This window comes from Cydia splendana, chromosome 6, assembly GCF_910591565.1.
Source record: "Cydia splendana chromosome 6, ilCydSple1.2, whole genome shotgun sequence".
Classification (NCBI taxonomy): Eukaryota; Metazoa; Arthropoda; class Insecta; order Lepidoptera; family Tortricidae; genus Cydia; species Cydia splendana.
The window spans coordinates 8135780-8150424 of NC_085965.1; the positions used below are offsets into that span (position 1 = coordinate 8135780).

A 14645-nucleotide genomic window follows, 5' to 3' on the forward strand; every position below is an offset into this window, starting at 1 on the left:
TTTTCGTTATTAATTTTGAATACATTTAAATTGTTGTCAGTTGAAACTGCTTTGTACCAATTTTGTCACACTTATCACCTCGTATTTATTACATTTGATACCCCACTTGACAGCTCTTTTTTGCACAAGTTATGTATAAGTTACACAGCAACAAAATAGCTTTAGTGTTTTTACACAAATTCATGAATTATGATGAATATATGAAATTTACACCATCAATTCCGTTTCAAAGGGCGTGTCAATTTTGAACTTATTTGATTATCATCTGATTGCGTTGTAAATCCACTAACTTCTACTTATTTTCTCTAATAGTTACCTCGACTTCATCAACGTCATGGCCTACGATTTCCACGGCAAATGGGAGCGCGAGACTGGACACAATGCACCTCTGTACGCACCATCATCTGACTCGGAATGGAGGAAACAGCTGTCTGTAGACCATGCTGCACATCTGTGGGTCAAGCTGGGAGCGCCTAAGGAGAAGCTTATTATTGGTAGGTTGTCAGTGATATTCGTTTTTCATTAAAGACCCGCCACGCCAACTTAGCCATCAAGGTTCTAGTCCAACTTTCGGATGAGGAGTGTCAAAACGCATCAGTTGTCTGTGGACCATGCTACACAACTATTGTGGTCCAAACTGGGAGCACCCAAGGAGAAATATATCATAAACAAACCAGAATAACTGTAGAAGTCTGCTTTCCGTCGCTGGTTATCATCGGTAAGTTAACATGGGCATGGCATAGTACATTGTCCTTAATGGGGTTAAGCAGAATTGGCTGGATCACTGGCTATGCTACCTATACTTTTATACCTTTATACGACTCTGAGGAAATGACTGACAAAATATTTAGCTTAGTTTCTTTACAATTGTCATTATGATCCTAAAATAGTTCCTTGTAGTACGGTTCACCACTTCGCGTCGGAACATTATTTATTTACCGTACAAAGTATGAAACATTCAATCACACTGAATCACAACATCGAATAGGAAAAACAAACTCTACACGCAATTCCCAAGTCGCGATACCTAATGAAAATTCGAACAAATCGAACAGTACTGCAAATTTCCAATTTGTCATGGAACATAAATTGTGACCCCTGACGTGGGGGTAAATAAATAAAACGAGGGTCCGGGGTTAGTTTACGACACAAGGTCATCCCTGGGCGTAAATTAAAAATGACATTCGAAGGTTGTAAATAATGAAACAAGGCAATTTCACTAAGGTTGATTGAGTGAGTAGTAAAAGTTGGATAAACTAGTGCAAACCTTTCTTGGACTGAAAACAAAGAGTTATTTATTTTAGAAGATATGTAAATGAAAAAAAAAATGTGCTGCCTAGTCTCACTGTTTAACTAGATGGCGCTGTAGTTCTAAGGTCAAGGAATTCTCAAACCTTGATTTTTGACAGTCCGATTTACTACATAATGTACCTAAGAAGCCATTAACGCCATCTACAGCAGCTGTCTAATTCAAAGAAAATATTTGTAATATTTAGCCATCTTATCTATCTATAATACCTTTAAACGAGCAATTCTTGTTTATTATATATATATTTCAGGGATCTCGGAAACGGCCCTAATGATTTCGATGAAATTTGGTATATGGGGGTTTTCGGGGGCGTTAAATCGATCTAGTTAGGTCTTATCTCTAGGAAAACGAGCATTTTTGAGTTCTTATATGTTTTCCAAGCAAAGCTCGGTCTCCCAGATATTACTATATAAATCTTCGGCTGTGAATCATAATCATAATAATGGGCTGTAAATCAACAAAGTTATTCTAATTCGTCAACTTTGACTCAAATACTGAGTTGACAATTTATGTGTTTTCGTGAACAAGAAGGGTAAATTAACAGCGAATGTTGTCTTTGGAAGGTTAAATCGTGACATTATGAGATTGCTTTAACATTTTGAAGCAGAATTACAAAGTCAACACGTTTACATATAAGGTGTCCTAATAATGTTAAGTAAGGCAAATGCAATTCTAAGGATTATTTAGTATGAACAGGGCTCGTTTAGAATATAAAGTGTCTTATTGCCAGATGAGTGAAAACGCCAGCTGGTTAATTGGTGTGGTAGGTAATTTGACATGATAAAACCCAAACAAGTCTAGAAACTATAATTCCAGTAATAAAGTTTGCATGATTATTTTATGTAGATAACTTCCTTTGTCATGTTTTCTTTAGTACCCATATTAAATATATCACTTTTATGCTTAAAAAGGGTTCTTCTATCCGAATTAAACGCGCCTACTGTTTTTTTTACTTTTCAGCTTTGCGGACTGTTTCTAAACTGTCTTGAGCCTGGCATAAGTTGAAAGTTGAACTTTACTGACTAGATAACCTCCCTTTTTTGAAGTCGTTTAAAATGGATGTTGAGGATATATTATTATAAATCTAGAAAAGTTTTACAAGCAAATAATATATAATTCATATTTTTTCCTTCGATACTTCACGGTACAACTTCGGGCGGGCAAACTCTCATACTAATCGATCTTATTCAGCCTACATACGTCTCACTGCTGGGTACGGGCCTCCTCTCATGCGCGAAAGGTTGATAGTCCCCACGCTGGCTCATTGCAGTTTGGAGACTTCACATAGGTCCCCCCTTTGATTCCTTCGCAGATGTATGCAGGTTACCTCACGATGTTTTCTTCCCCGAAAAAATAGACCCTAACAATATCGACGCTGGAAAGGAGAAATTGGATAATAGACACGCAGCTAACTTTACGGGGGAGCCAAAAAACTGCAAGACTTTCTAAAATAAAATCATTAAAATTCCTAATGATGACGTATTTCCTAAATTAGACATTTTATATGGTTATCGTTATGTATTCTACATTATCCTATTATTATTTTACCTTCAAATGAGTTATTTAAGAATTTAGTGTCGCTTAAGCAAAATGGTCGTAAAAATAAATTTAGGTAAATTTATCTTACCGACATTTCACAAGAAATTAGTCTGGTAAAAAACTCTAAGGTAAATGCAAAGTATGCTTATTTTATAGTCAAGCAAAAAAGGATATACGTAAAATTTTCCAAAAAACAAAGTAAGATAAATTATCTAACACTTTTTAAGGAGCAATTTCAAACTCGATAAGCTGCTTATGCGTCACATTCAACCTATGATACATCTACATTCTATGAGTTTTATAGTTATCAACCACAAGGAAGATTGTCATACTTGTAATAGCTTTATTTCAAATAAGAAGTTATGTAACGAATCTTAAGATAACAAGTACCATTTCTATTTGAGATCAAAATTGCTTAAAAGGGTCAACTTAATTATGAGGTACCAGTAAGAATGGGAAATTTATATTTGAAACCAAAATAGGAAAAAATATTATCTCGTGTTTTCTCGTGTTTGTTCGTATACCTTAGATTAATATATTTTTTCCGTTACTTGGCATTTTCTGATATTATGAAAAAAAAACAACAAAAAGAAAGTACTTAAGTTAAAAAAAATACTAGGTAGCTTCCAACTAATTTCAGGTAAAATGGGATAAACGACAAAAATTTTATATCTGAAATTAGGTAAATAATGATAAACGCCAATAATTCACATTTGACAGTTAAGTAAATTTATCCATATGATATAGAAAGCTATTATTCGGTCAGGTAAAAATAGTTAACCGACAGTGAAAGGTTAGTTGTCATAAGGCAAAATTATCCAAGCTAAGCTTAAGCTGAACTGGCAAATAAGTAAAAATCTCTAAGGTTCATTACATCGAATAACTTTTCATCTAATCTCCACTTTTCAAAAAATTGTTGTAAACTAAGTCGTTTAGTAACTTAAATGTACCAGTGATTCTCCAAATCACCGACTGGATAAGCGACACTAAAGTCGTCAGATGGGTACGAAACCTAGTCCATTCGATGCAGAAAAATCTGGCGATTCCAACGATGTATATAACTCAATTTCTCTGAAAATGTCGCTTATCCAATTTCTCCTTTCCAGCGTCGATATTATTTTTTAATATAACTAATATCGAGTATCTCTCCAGGTATGCCGACATACGGCCGGACGTTCACTCTGTCCAATCCGAATAACTTCAAAGTAAATTCCCCTGCGAGCGGCGGCGGCAAGGCGGGAGAGTACACAAAGGAGAGCGGCTTCCTCGCCTACTACGAGGTAAGTTTAATGAAAAACGAGATATGTATCATGTTATGTGTTTTACAGGCGTGTTATATTTGAGAGTACTAAGTGAAAATATAGAGAGATCTGAGCAGATATCTTTTAACACCTATTTTTAGGATTCCGTACCTCAAAAGGAAAAAACGGAACCCTTATAGGATCGCTGGATCACTCGTGCGTCTGTCTGTCTGTCCGACCATGAGTTTTAAACATGGAGGCCACTTTTGGGGGGTAAATGAGAAAATTAAAAAATAATGTTTTTTAAACTATATCGTGTTACATATCAAATGAAAGAGCTCATTTTGAAAATCTCAAATATATTTTTTTAAATAAATAGTTTAGAAGTTATTTAAGAAAATAACCAAAAAATTACCATTACCCCCCCTTTATCTCCGAAACTACTGGGTCTAAAATTTTGAAAAAAATGCACAAAATAGCTCTTTACCTATAGATGACAGAAAAACCTATTAGAAATGTGCAGTCAAGCGTGAGTCGGACTTATGTACGGAACCCTTGGAACGCGAGTCCGACTCGCACTTGACCGGTCTTTTTATAAGGAGAGCAGGCTCCTTCGCCTGTTATGATACCTTGTAGAAGGAAGGTAGGCTAATCCTTTAATCGCAACAGTACTCTGACAACAACATAGCAGCGCGACATTTCTAGTCTTAATACCTACTTGCTTTTTACGGGTAATTCCCAAGGCATCGCATAAAGCATTTGTCTTTTGTCTTTTCAAACCGTTTGGTATATAAATAGTCTGAAGCTTTATGACTTTATCACCTGATCGCTATGATACCATTTACGAGGTAATTTGCCATGATGAATGAAAGATCTGAGTGAACGATTGGACTCATTTGTTTTGGGTCCAACACAATGAAGCTATTCTATGTCCCGGAGATTACATAGTGAATTTGATATTGATTTCCAGCTTGATGGGAATGAAATCTTCGAAAAATCTTATTTGATTGGCCTAAAATAAACGACAGTGAATTATCACTTAACAATCAATAAATTCAGCAACATTAATTGATGTTTTCCCATTAGGTTTGTGAAATGCTCCGGAATGGCGCCACCTACGTTTGGGACGATGAGATGAAGGTGCCTTACTGCATTCTGGGCGATCAGTGGGTTGGCTTCGACGATGAGAAATCCATCAGGCACAAGATGAGGTTTGTTTGATTTCTAATAAGGTCCACTGATGTACAGTTAGGAGTGTTGCTGTTTATGCATTCACCTAACAACTTCAACTACGGTTTTGTCGCCAAATGAACCAGATAATGCTTAGGTATACTTTTGAAAATATAATAGTTACACAAGCTCTCTTTGATCCTTTCCTTTTATAAGCATCATTTGTCTACTTATGCCTTAAAGATAACTGGTACTCATTTTGATCTACAGATGGGTAAAAGACAACGGATTCGGAGGCGCTATGGTTTGGACCGTAGACATGGACGACTTCAGTGGCGACGTGTGCGGTGGAGATGTCAAATACCCCCTCATTGGAGCTATGAGGTAAGGACTCAAAACTAAGAATTCTAAAGCAAAGAAAGTTAGTTTTATTAATCTGACCTGTCAAATACCTAAATACCGGTCAAAATCATAATTATCTCCTTCTACTTCGCCTTAGTCGGTAATAAATTAAAAAGTGAAGAAAACATGACTATATTTTTCAGTCTTATGAGAGACTGTAATAATTATTTTGTGGATACTATCAGAATGACAATGAATATTGCTATGCTACTGTTTCCAGTCTTGTTTTATTATATAGGTATTATATGGCTCAAAATCAATTGGCTAAGTTTGCAAAATGGGCTATACACATTCCGGACACTGATTATTAGTTTTTGCCTGCAGGCACTGACACTGTCACTTATAAATTACCTTGTTAGTTTAGGGCGATTGCGTTTTTTGTTTATAAACTATGATTGATCTAGGTATTAGTTGTATTGATGTTTAAAATTCATTATAATTAAAATAACTCTCTCGTCACTTCCATACATTCACTACAATACGTTAAGGAGTGTCTTGGGCCTACATTACCACTATTAAATTCTACAGATCTCTAATCACAATACAAATATTGTTGTAAACTATTTTTGATCTAATTTCAGTATAAACATTTCCTATTTTTTGAATAGTCATTTTTAGTAAAGATATGACAGTAATACCTAAACCTACGAATTCTTTCAGAGAGGAACTTCGCGGTATCTCTCGTGGCAAGGACGCTAAAGATGTCGACTGGGCTTCAGTAGCAGCCTCAGTGATTCTAGAAGTCACCGAGAAACCTGAGCCGATCAAGATCAGCCTGACTGATGTCCTCAGAAGGGTCAAGAAACCCACTAAGACCATCATTGTCAAGAACAAAAATGCTGAGCTCGATAAGAACAGTAAGTTTTCGAAATTTAACAAAACTAAAGCTATTTATGAAATTTTACATATTCAGGGCATCTGTCAAAGGTTTGAATAGATGGCGCCAGCATATGGCGCTTTCTATAGTTTTTTTTTTTCTATGATGGCTTAAGGGTTGGTTATCATCAAGGGCCTAAAATAAAAATAGAATAAAAATGAGACACAATTCTAGGGATTTACATGTAAACATATACTAGCGCCATCTGTAAAATACTTCGACTGGCCAACTCCATTAATTGCGCATAATTATTAGGCTACGATCGAATCACTACGGTTTAAATCTACTAATACGTCAAATCACTCTATTTCGAATCGAAGACAAAATTTCTTACGCAACAAGCATGGCGCCATGTCGCCATGTCGCCATGGCGCCAATCAGGTAGTTTATTTTTTATATCTAAATGAACTCCATAACTTGTCGTAATTTATTACGATCACTTTCTCTCTTTAACTCGCCAATTGACTGTTTGCATTTAAATGGTTAATATGTAATTTCCTCGAGTTCACTTTCGATTTTTTTTTATATTTACCTGTTTGACTTTCTAAAGAGTTTTTAATATTTTTGATGAGGCTCTCGTTATGTTATGGTAAATGACACGTTCGGAGTTACAAACTTATGTTTGCGGTCACCATCAGTAGTGCTGCTGCTTAATAATTAATGTTCAGTGAGTTTGAGGTGATGTTTGTTTCATATTTCACCATCACTTCCAGACCTTCCAGTTAAGTTGGTACGGTAAATTACACTTTCATATTAATGTGCCTGCGGTGCGATTTTCTTATTAATGATGTAATATGAAAATAGTAAGTTTGATGACTTTATAAAACACTCAAAATATATCTCTATGAGGCGCTATCTATCTGCATAATTTCTATTCACGGCGTTTTTAAAAAACGATTCAATAAATATTTCATTGCGCAAGCCTAAAATAAAATTTATAGGTCTGTTTCTTTAAAAAAAAAATACATCGTCTTGTGTAATTATTTAAAACTTGAAGAACCATTTAAATAAGTTCACAACAGACACGACAATCATCTAAGTATCTTTCAAAGTTCAACACAACTACAATTCTTCAAAACAATACTTCAAACCTATCTCAACAGACAAACCATTATAACAATGCGTTTGGCACGGAAAGCAACAAATCTCTCACGGGAGTGCCTCAAGGGTCACTCCTGGCCCCTTTGTTTCTCCTGCCAAGACGCGAATGGGTCGCGTGGTTGAAAGTTTGAAGCATCGACGGCTTTTAACGGTGAAATGTAAATGTAGTTGCCATGTCGTTGGCTGTGACAGCCTCGTAAATGTTGATATAGGTTAGGTACGCTTGAGAGTCGAAATGTGTTTCCATTGTTTCTCCAGTTAATGTCAATCTCAGTTTCGACAGTTTCAAATACTGTTACTATTAGAGTATTTGCTATGTCCTAACATTTACTTGATAGATATCTTGATAGTAATTCGTACACAAACGACGATGTCTTGAGAAAAACTTGATTTATTTTGCACACTTATAAAATAGTGAACGTGAATAATTGGTGAATAAGCTTATTGACTTATTACGAAACTTATACACAAACTAAATGCTGATGGGGAAAAGAACAGTATGATGCACATGCAATTTACTAGTAAAGTTACCATTGGTGTTTTTATGTTGTTTTTGTACGCCAAAATTCTCTGTAATTTGAGTAGAGAAATAGTTTGGCCATTCCGTTCCTATGCCAAGACCGTTCGTTACCTTAAAACCCGATTTACAAACCGCAGACGAATGCACAGCAACTGCCAAAACATTCCGACGCAATCATAAATCACGGCAACTTGTTTAATATTTCACACAAACTAAATTCTTTTGGCTTACCAAAAATACGTACATTTAAGACGAAAGTGGAGGACCCGCGCGAAACCCTTTTCATACAAACGTAGTCTCCAATTTCCTCCCTGGATATTAACATTATTGAAAATATTTTGACACAATTTGTTGTATGTCGACCACTGCTATGCCTCTCCGTTTGATTTTTTTCGAATTTTTCATTGTTATACATATAATTTGTATGAAATCTGTTTTTCGCTACTTATTTTTACAATAATCAATAAATCGAAAAAAGTCAAACGTAGGGGCATAGCTATGGTTAATATACGTCAAATTATTTAAAAATATTTTCCATAACGTAAATATCCAGAGAGGAAAATGGGAACTACGTTTCATACGTTTGTATGGAGAAGCGGCCGTCCCCTTTCCTCTTAAGGAACGCTGTGATTTAAGAGCCCTCAGTTATGACGCGACAATCTTTTCAAGTACCCCCAAGTTTCCTCCAAGTACGTTATAAATAACATATTTTGAGTGTCGAGGAGTACTGCGGAAGTTAAAGTATTCTTTGGGAGTTTTTGCGGCGTGACAAAGTCTTGACGTGAGTTATGCAAAAGTTGTTTTGTATGGAATGGAATGTGTTGAAGTTAGAAATACCATAAAAAGGATGATGAGCACATTAGAGACCCTCGAAGGGTGCATAATTGTGAGAAGGCAAAATGCGTGTTTTTTGTAAATATTAAGGTTATTCAATACCTGGCTGGTTTTATTACTATAAATTAACAAAAAAACGAAATAATAAATTATTCTTTATAGGTTTAAAGGTAAACGTTTTTAAAACTATATAGCAGTTATACCTGTGTACCTACATGTATTGTGTATCTGCTTGAAGTATCGTAGCGCCCAAACGAATTGAGATTTTTGTGTGAAAAAAAAATGTGTGTAGATGTATGAAATGTATTAGGTATTTCTAAAACAACACCTAATACGTACCTACAATGGTAGTGGTGTCTTATTACCTTTATTTGTTGAGTTTTCTTACTAACTGTACTTATTAAAATCCAGAAATTGCATTCCAAGAATCGCTCGTTTTTAATTTCATGTTAAAAATGCTTGGAAATATTTTTTGATATTAGCGTCGGATGATTGACGCTTAATAAAAATGCCGTTTGAGTTTAAATAAGGAAAGTCTCACAATTAGATTCCTTTCAAGCTTTCAAATTGATAAATGACGAAATTATATTCAGGGAAATCAAAGGGCATTTTATCGAAATGGAATGTAATTACACTGAGAAGTAACTTTTTCTTAAAATTTACAAAATGACAGGTACCTACTAAATTTAAAAGTCCTACCACTTTTTCGTGACATCCCTAGATGACGTATTTTGTACCAATCGTTTTTACAATTTGGTGAGTTATTGCAATAAATGTTCGCTCGTTAATTGTTTTAATTTTCATTGTGTTTATGAAATAAATATGCATGTTAATCAAGTGTTCACTGTTGCGATTATTGTTTGTTCGCTCATTATTAATTACCGCTTTTGAAATTCATTGTAATTGTTTTAGTGTTTAATCTCATGCTTCGATATGAGTTTGTGCATTTTGCAAATCAATGTTTATCGCAAAATGTATCATTATTTACAATTCAATGAAAATTGACATCCCTTATCTCGTGATGAATCAAAAACTAATCTGGATTGAATCATTGTTTTCTGAACTTCTGTTAGTTCTGTTCATGTAAGTTACTTCTGAAGTGTTAGTATTAAGCACAGTAATAATTTATGGATCTTACTTTTGCATAATATTAATTTTATTGCCTTATTGCAGACTGACATATTTCTGTTGTTAAATATTTTTATAGTAATTACTCTTCATAATGAAGAATTGACATATATTTCATATTTATATTTCTTGTGAATTCTATCCTAACGATCCTTTTGGGAGATAAAATATTAAATTATATAATGGTTTATGGAATTCTTGCATGTTAGTTGTTAGTTTTTGACGATTGTGATGTAAATTCTTATAATTTTGGTTTAGGCAAAGTTGTACTGTAATTTAAATCATGAAATAAATAATCTAATCTAATCTAATAATTTTTCAGAGCGTGAACCCCAAGTCCTCTGCTACCTGACCTCCTGGTCCTCCAAGCGCCCCAGCGCCGGCCGCTTCACCGCCGATAACGTGGACCCCAACCTCTGCACGCACGTCATCTTCGCGTTCGCCACTCTGAAGGACCACAAGTTAGCTGAAGGCGATGAGAAGGATGCGGATATGTATGAGAAGGTCGTCGCGTTGAGGGAGAAGAATCCTAACTTGAAGGTCAGTTACTTTACTATAGAATAGAATATAAGAAACGCTTAAAGTGAACTTAATAAAACATGAAACATATAGAATCAACTTGATTTGTGTACCTATGCGAAATGAAGTGAAAGTCGTGTATGAGATGCGTGCCAATTTCCAAGACGATTGTCAAGGTAATACTAAAATTAGTTCAAAACCATTAATTGTTAAATTAGATGTCGCCTCCAGGTTGGATTTCAGGGTTTCGTATACTGTAAGGACAACATTTCCTCAAAGGTGTTCAAATTAGGTGTAGATAACTAATTTAAAATACTGTTACATTATTATATTGTGTTGCAATTTTGGTCCAATTAATTATGATATTTATGATAATATTTGCTAGGTACCTACATGAATGATAAAAATGATTATGAAACGAATGAAGCATAAACGAGCTGAATATTTAATGTTACAGCCCAATTACTCGTTAAATTAACACACATAATGTGGCGATATCAAATAGATGCTCGTTTAGGATTAACTGCCAGGTAAGCTCGTTAGTCTGTGTTATGATACTAATATACGTACTGCTGATTTAAATAAATTGATTGTTCATATTCTCCTTGTTTTCGATTGTTTTCTTTTTAATAAGATCAGTATCTAATCCTGATTCTTTTGTTTTTTTCGGAAAAATATATAAACTAAGTGACATTGTTTTTTTCCGAATAAAACTTAAAAAAACATGGCTTTTAGAAAAAACCGGAAAAAAAATTTTTCCGGGTTTTTTCAACCCGAATCCTGACTCGTAAAACATTAAAAAAAACACATTTCAGAATAGTACCTATTATTAGCCATTGTATTTTTTTTATTGTTAGTTATTGAACTTATGACAGTAAGAAGAAAAAATGTCTTAAAAAAATTTGTTTGACAGTTGAAATGTTTGGTGGTACTGTGTCATGTTTTGTGGTCACTGGATTGGCAAAAGAAAACTTTTGACGGCCAATGTTACAGCATAAATTACGGAGCCGTATTGCGTCATCTTCATTTCAAATTCAATGCACAACTTTGTCTAAGACTCAAAGAAAAATATCTTAATGATGGGACCGGACTAATTTCAGAAAAGTTTCCCCCTTGGGTTTAAATTTTTTCTTCAATGCATTAAATTTAAAACTGGGAAAATTACTGTCTTGGGTAAGACTTGAACTCACGGCCTCTGGATCTCTGGATCCAGAACACTTTAAATTTATTCTAAGCTTAATAGCATCGTTCGCAGACGTTTGTGCTTGTGAAAAATTTAATGTATTAAATGTAATAAATGTCATCTGAGACAACCCGGGACAGAGTGACCTGGCAAAGAAGGGCTAAGAGAGCCGACCCCAAATGATGGGATAAGGCTAGGTGGAGAGAGAGAAATGTAATAAATGTACTGCTTTTCAGATTTTGCTCGCCATCGGCGGCTGGGCGTTCGGCTCCACTCCCTTCAAAGAGTTGACCTCCAACGTCTTCCGTATGAATCAGTTCGTGTACGAAGCCATCGAATTCCTCAGGGACTACCAGTTCAATGGTCTTGACGTGGATTGGGAGTACCCCAGGTGAGTTGTGTAGAAAATAAAATAGCAAACTTTGGGTCTCCAGAGACAGGCTTCAAGCTGTGTCTCTAAGTCAATATACTTCAGAAATCGCTATACGCAACAAATATATGCTCAAATCTGGCTTTTATAAAGGAACTTAGGTATTCCCTTTCAGCGAAATACTTACACTCATTATTAGCACAGAATTATTTAATTTCTTTAAGTTAGCGGCAGCGACAGCACCAATACCTATAGTTCTCACTTTACTCCAAGTATGTTCTGTCCAAAATTTCTTGGTCCACATTTTCACTTAAATTTTCATTCAGCCTTCACTAATAGGCATACAATTGGCATTATTTGACTAAGCGAGCGCAAAGCGCGAGCAATGTATCTCCATTTCAGCTTGTGCAAAAATGCTTTCGTATCTCCGTCCGACTGTGTTGAGCTAAAGTCTACCACTCAGAGAGCCACTAGTAATATTTTAAATAAATTAGCAAAAGTGATATTGTTCAAGATATGAAATTTCTTCAAACTATACTGAATTTCTGTATCTCACAGAGGAGCCGACGACCGCGCAGCTTTCGTCTCTCTACTCAAAGAACTCCGCCTGGCCTTCGAAGGAGAAGCCAAGACCTCTGGCCAGCCGCGCCTGCTGCTCACCGCTGCTGTACCCGCATCGTTCGAAGCTATCGCCGCTGGATATGATGTGCCGGAGATCTCGAAATACTTGGTGAGTTATCTTGATTTTACAGAGACAATGCCCACGCTGCCTTCGTTCCCTCCTGAGAGAGCTCCGCCTGGCCTTTGAAGGAGAGGCCAAGACCTCTGGCCAGCCGCACCTGCTGCTCACCGCTGCTGTAGGTAGGTATTACCCACTTCGTTCGAAGCCATCGACGCTGGGTATGATGTGCCAGAGATCTTAAAATACTTGGTACTTAAGTTATCTTGATTTTACAAATGAGACGATGCCTTCGCCTGCCTGCTCAAACAAAATTTTGATTTGAAAAAAAAATTACTCCTAAAGTCCATCTGTAAGTATCTCATATGGAAATCTTTAATAGGTTACGTTCTTTCCTTGACATTCAAATGTCTGTATTACGACAGGAGTATGACAAAAAACAGTCTACGCGCTGTTCTTTTCAGATTATTGATTTTTTATCCTGATCGTTTTTCCAATTTTTCTGGTTATTATAAGTAGTTCTAGTTACCTACAATTTGTACATCGTTTCCTAGATACAATTCCAAATCAATTAGAAATTATATTTGATTTGATTTGAACTCCGATTTCCAATTTGGATTCTGCTATGGTCTTGATACACGTGTTCATTTAAAGTTTCATTATTCATAAATTGTACTTACTCCAGGACTTCATCAACGTCATGACCTACGACTTCCACGGCCAATGGGAGAGGCAGGTTGGCCACAACAGCCCTCTGTTCCCGCTAGAGAGCGCCACCAGCTACCAGAAGAAACTCACTGTGGTACGTACCATCGAAAACCAATAACCTTCTACCTCCTCATATTTTGACGTGATAACGTCTCATAAATCGATGAACACCGGTAGCATGCACGAAAAAGTGTCACGTTGTGGACAGATCTCCATGGAACGTTGTGGACAGATCTCCATGGTAACGTTACGTAATGTAATGGTGATGTTTTATTATGACGTTATCACGCAAAATTGTCGTCCGTGAACCGACGACTTTACAGACAACCATATTTTTTTAGGTTGAACTTTGGACCACGTGTAAAGGTGACTAGATAAGTTTTGCAATAGAAGAATATGAAACAAAGAGGTGCCCTATCTGGCATACTCTTTAAAACTATACTTCCATATACTATGTTTGGCGGGAAAACATTTACTTTCTTTTTAATTCTACTTAATACAACAAGATTTAAACTTTGTATGAAGTTAAAAATGTTGTATTAAATATTCGTAAGTCGTCTTTAGCCCACGCCGACATTTTTAAAGTTTGAATCTATTTCTCCTGCCAAATATTGTCTATGGAAATATAGTTTTAAAAAGTATATGTGATAGACCACCTCTTTGTTTCATATTGGTCTATTGCAAAACTTATCTAGCGCCATCAGCATTATCGGAGCAGTCAAGGCGCTCACAAATATCTGAACACGCCTTTATTGTCAAGGCGCGTGTTTAGATATTGTGAACACCTCAGCCGCTCCGATATATCTGATGGCGATAGTACAGTCAGCAAAACTATTAGCTTAACCCCTGTAAACAAATATATTATGTACTTATGCCCTCTACATAAAAAAGGGTAAAGGGAAGAATCGCTGTGTCAACCGTACCCAGGACCTTTAAACCTAGAGCTTAAATCGGAATATCAGCCTAATAAATATGATCTGTGACCTGAAAATTGCGTAGCAAGTACCAATAAATCAAAGGAAAGGAGGGTGACTTTAGGTTTTATATTTGATTTAATATTCTTCA

General features: G+C 35.7%; 1 protein-coding gene across 1 annotated transcript in view; it reads left to right on the forward strand.

Annotated features, from left to right (window-relative positions):
* The window catches only part of LOC134791332 (probable chitinase 10), a 155583-nt gene that overhangs the window by 128012 nt on the left and 12926 nt on the right, over positions 1-14645 (forward strand). The window contains exons 7-15 of the mRNA XM_063762348.1: positions 313-494; positions 4001-4128; positions 5176-5300; positions 5530-5643; positions 6322-6518; positions 10444-10661; positions 12060-12214; positions 12752-12923; positions 13558-13674. Coding sequence (XP_063618418.1) covers positions 313-494; positions 4001-4128; positions 5176-5300; positions 5530-5643; positions 6322-6518; positions 10444-10661; positions 12060-12214; positions 12752-12923; positions 13558-13674 — 1408 coding nt within the window. The remainder of the gene's footprint in view (positions 1-312; positions 495-4000; positions 4129-5175; positions 5301-5529; positions 5644-6321; positions 6519-10443; positions 10662-12059; positions 12215-12751; positions 12924-13557; positions 13675-14645) is intronic.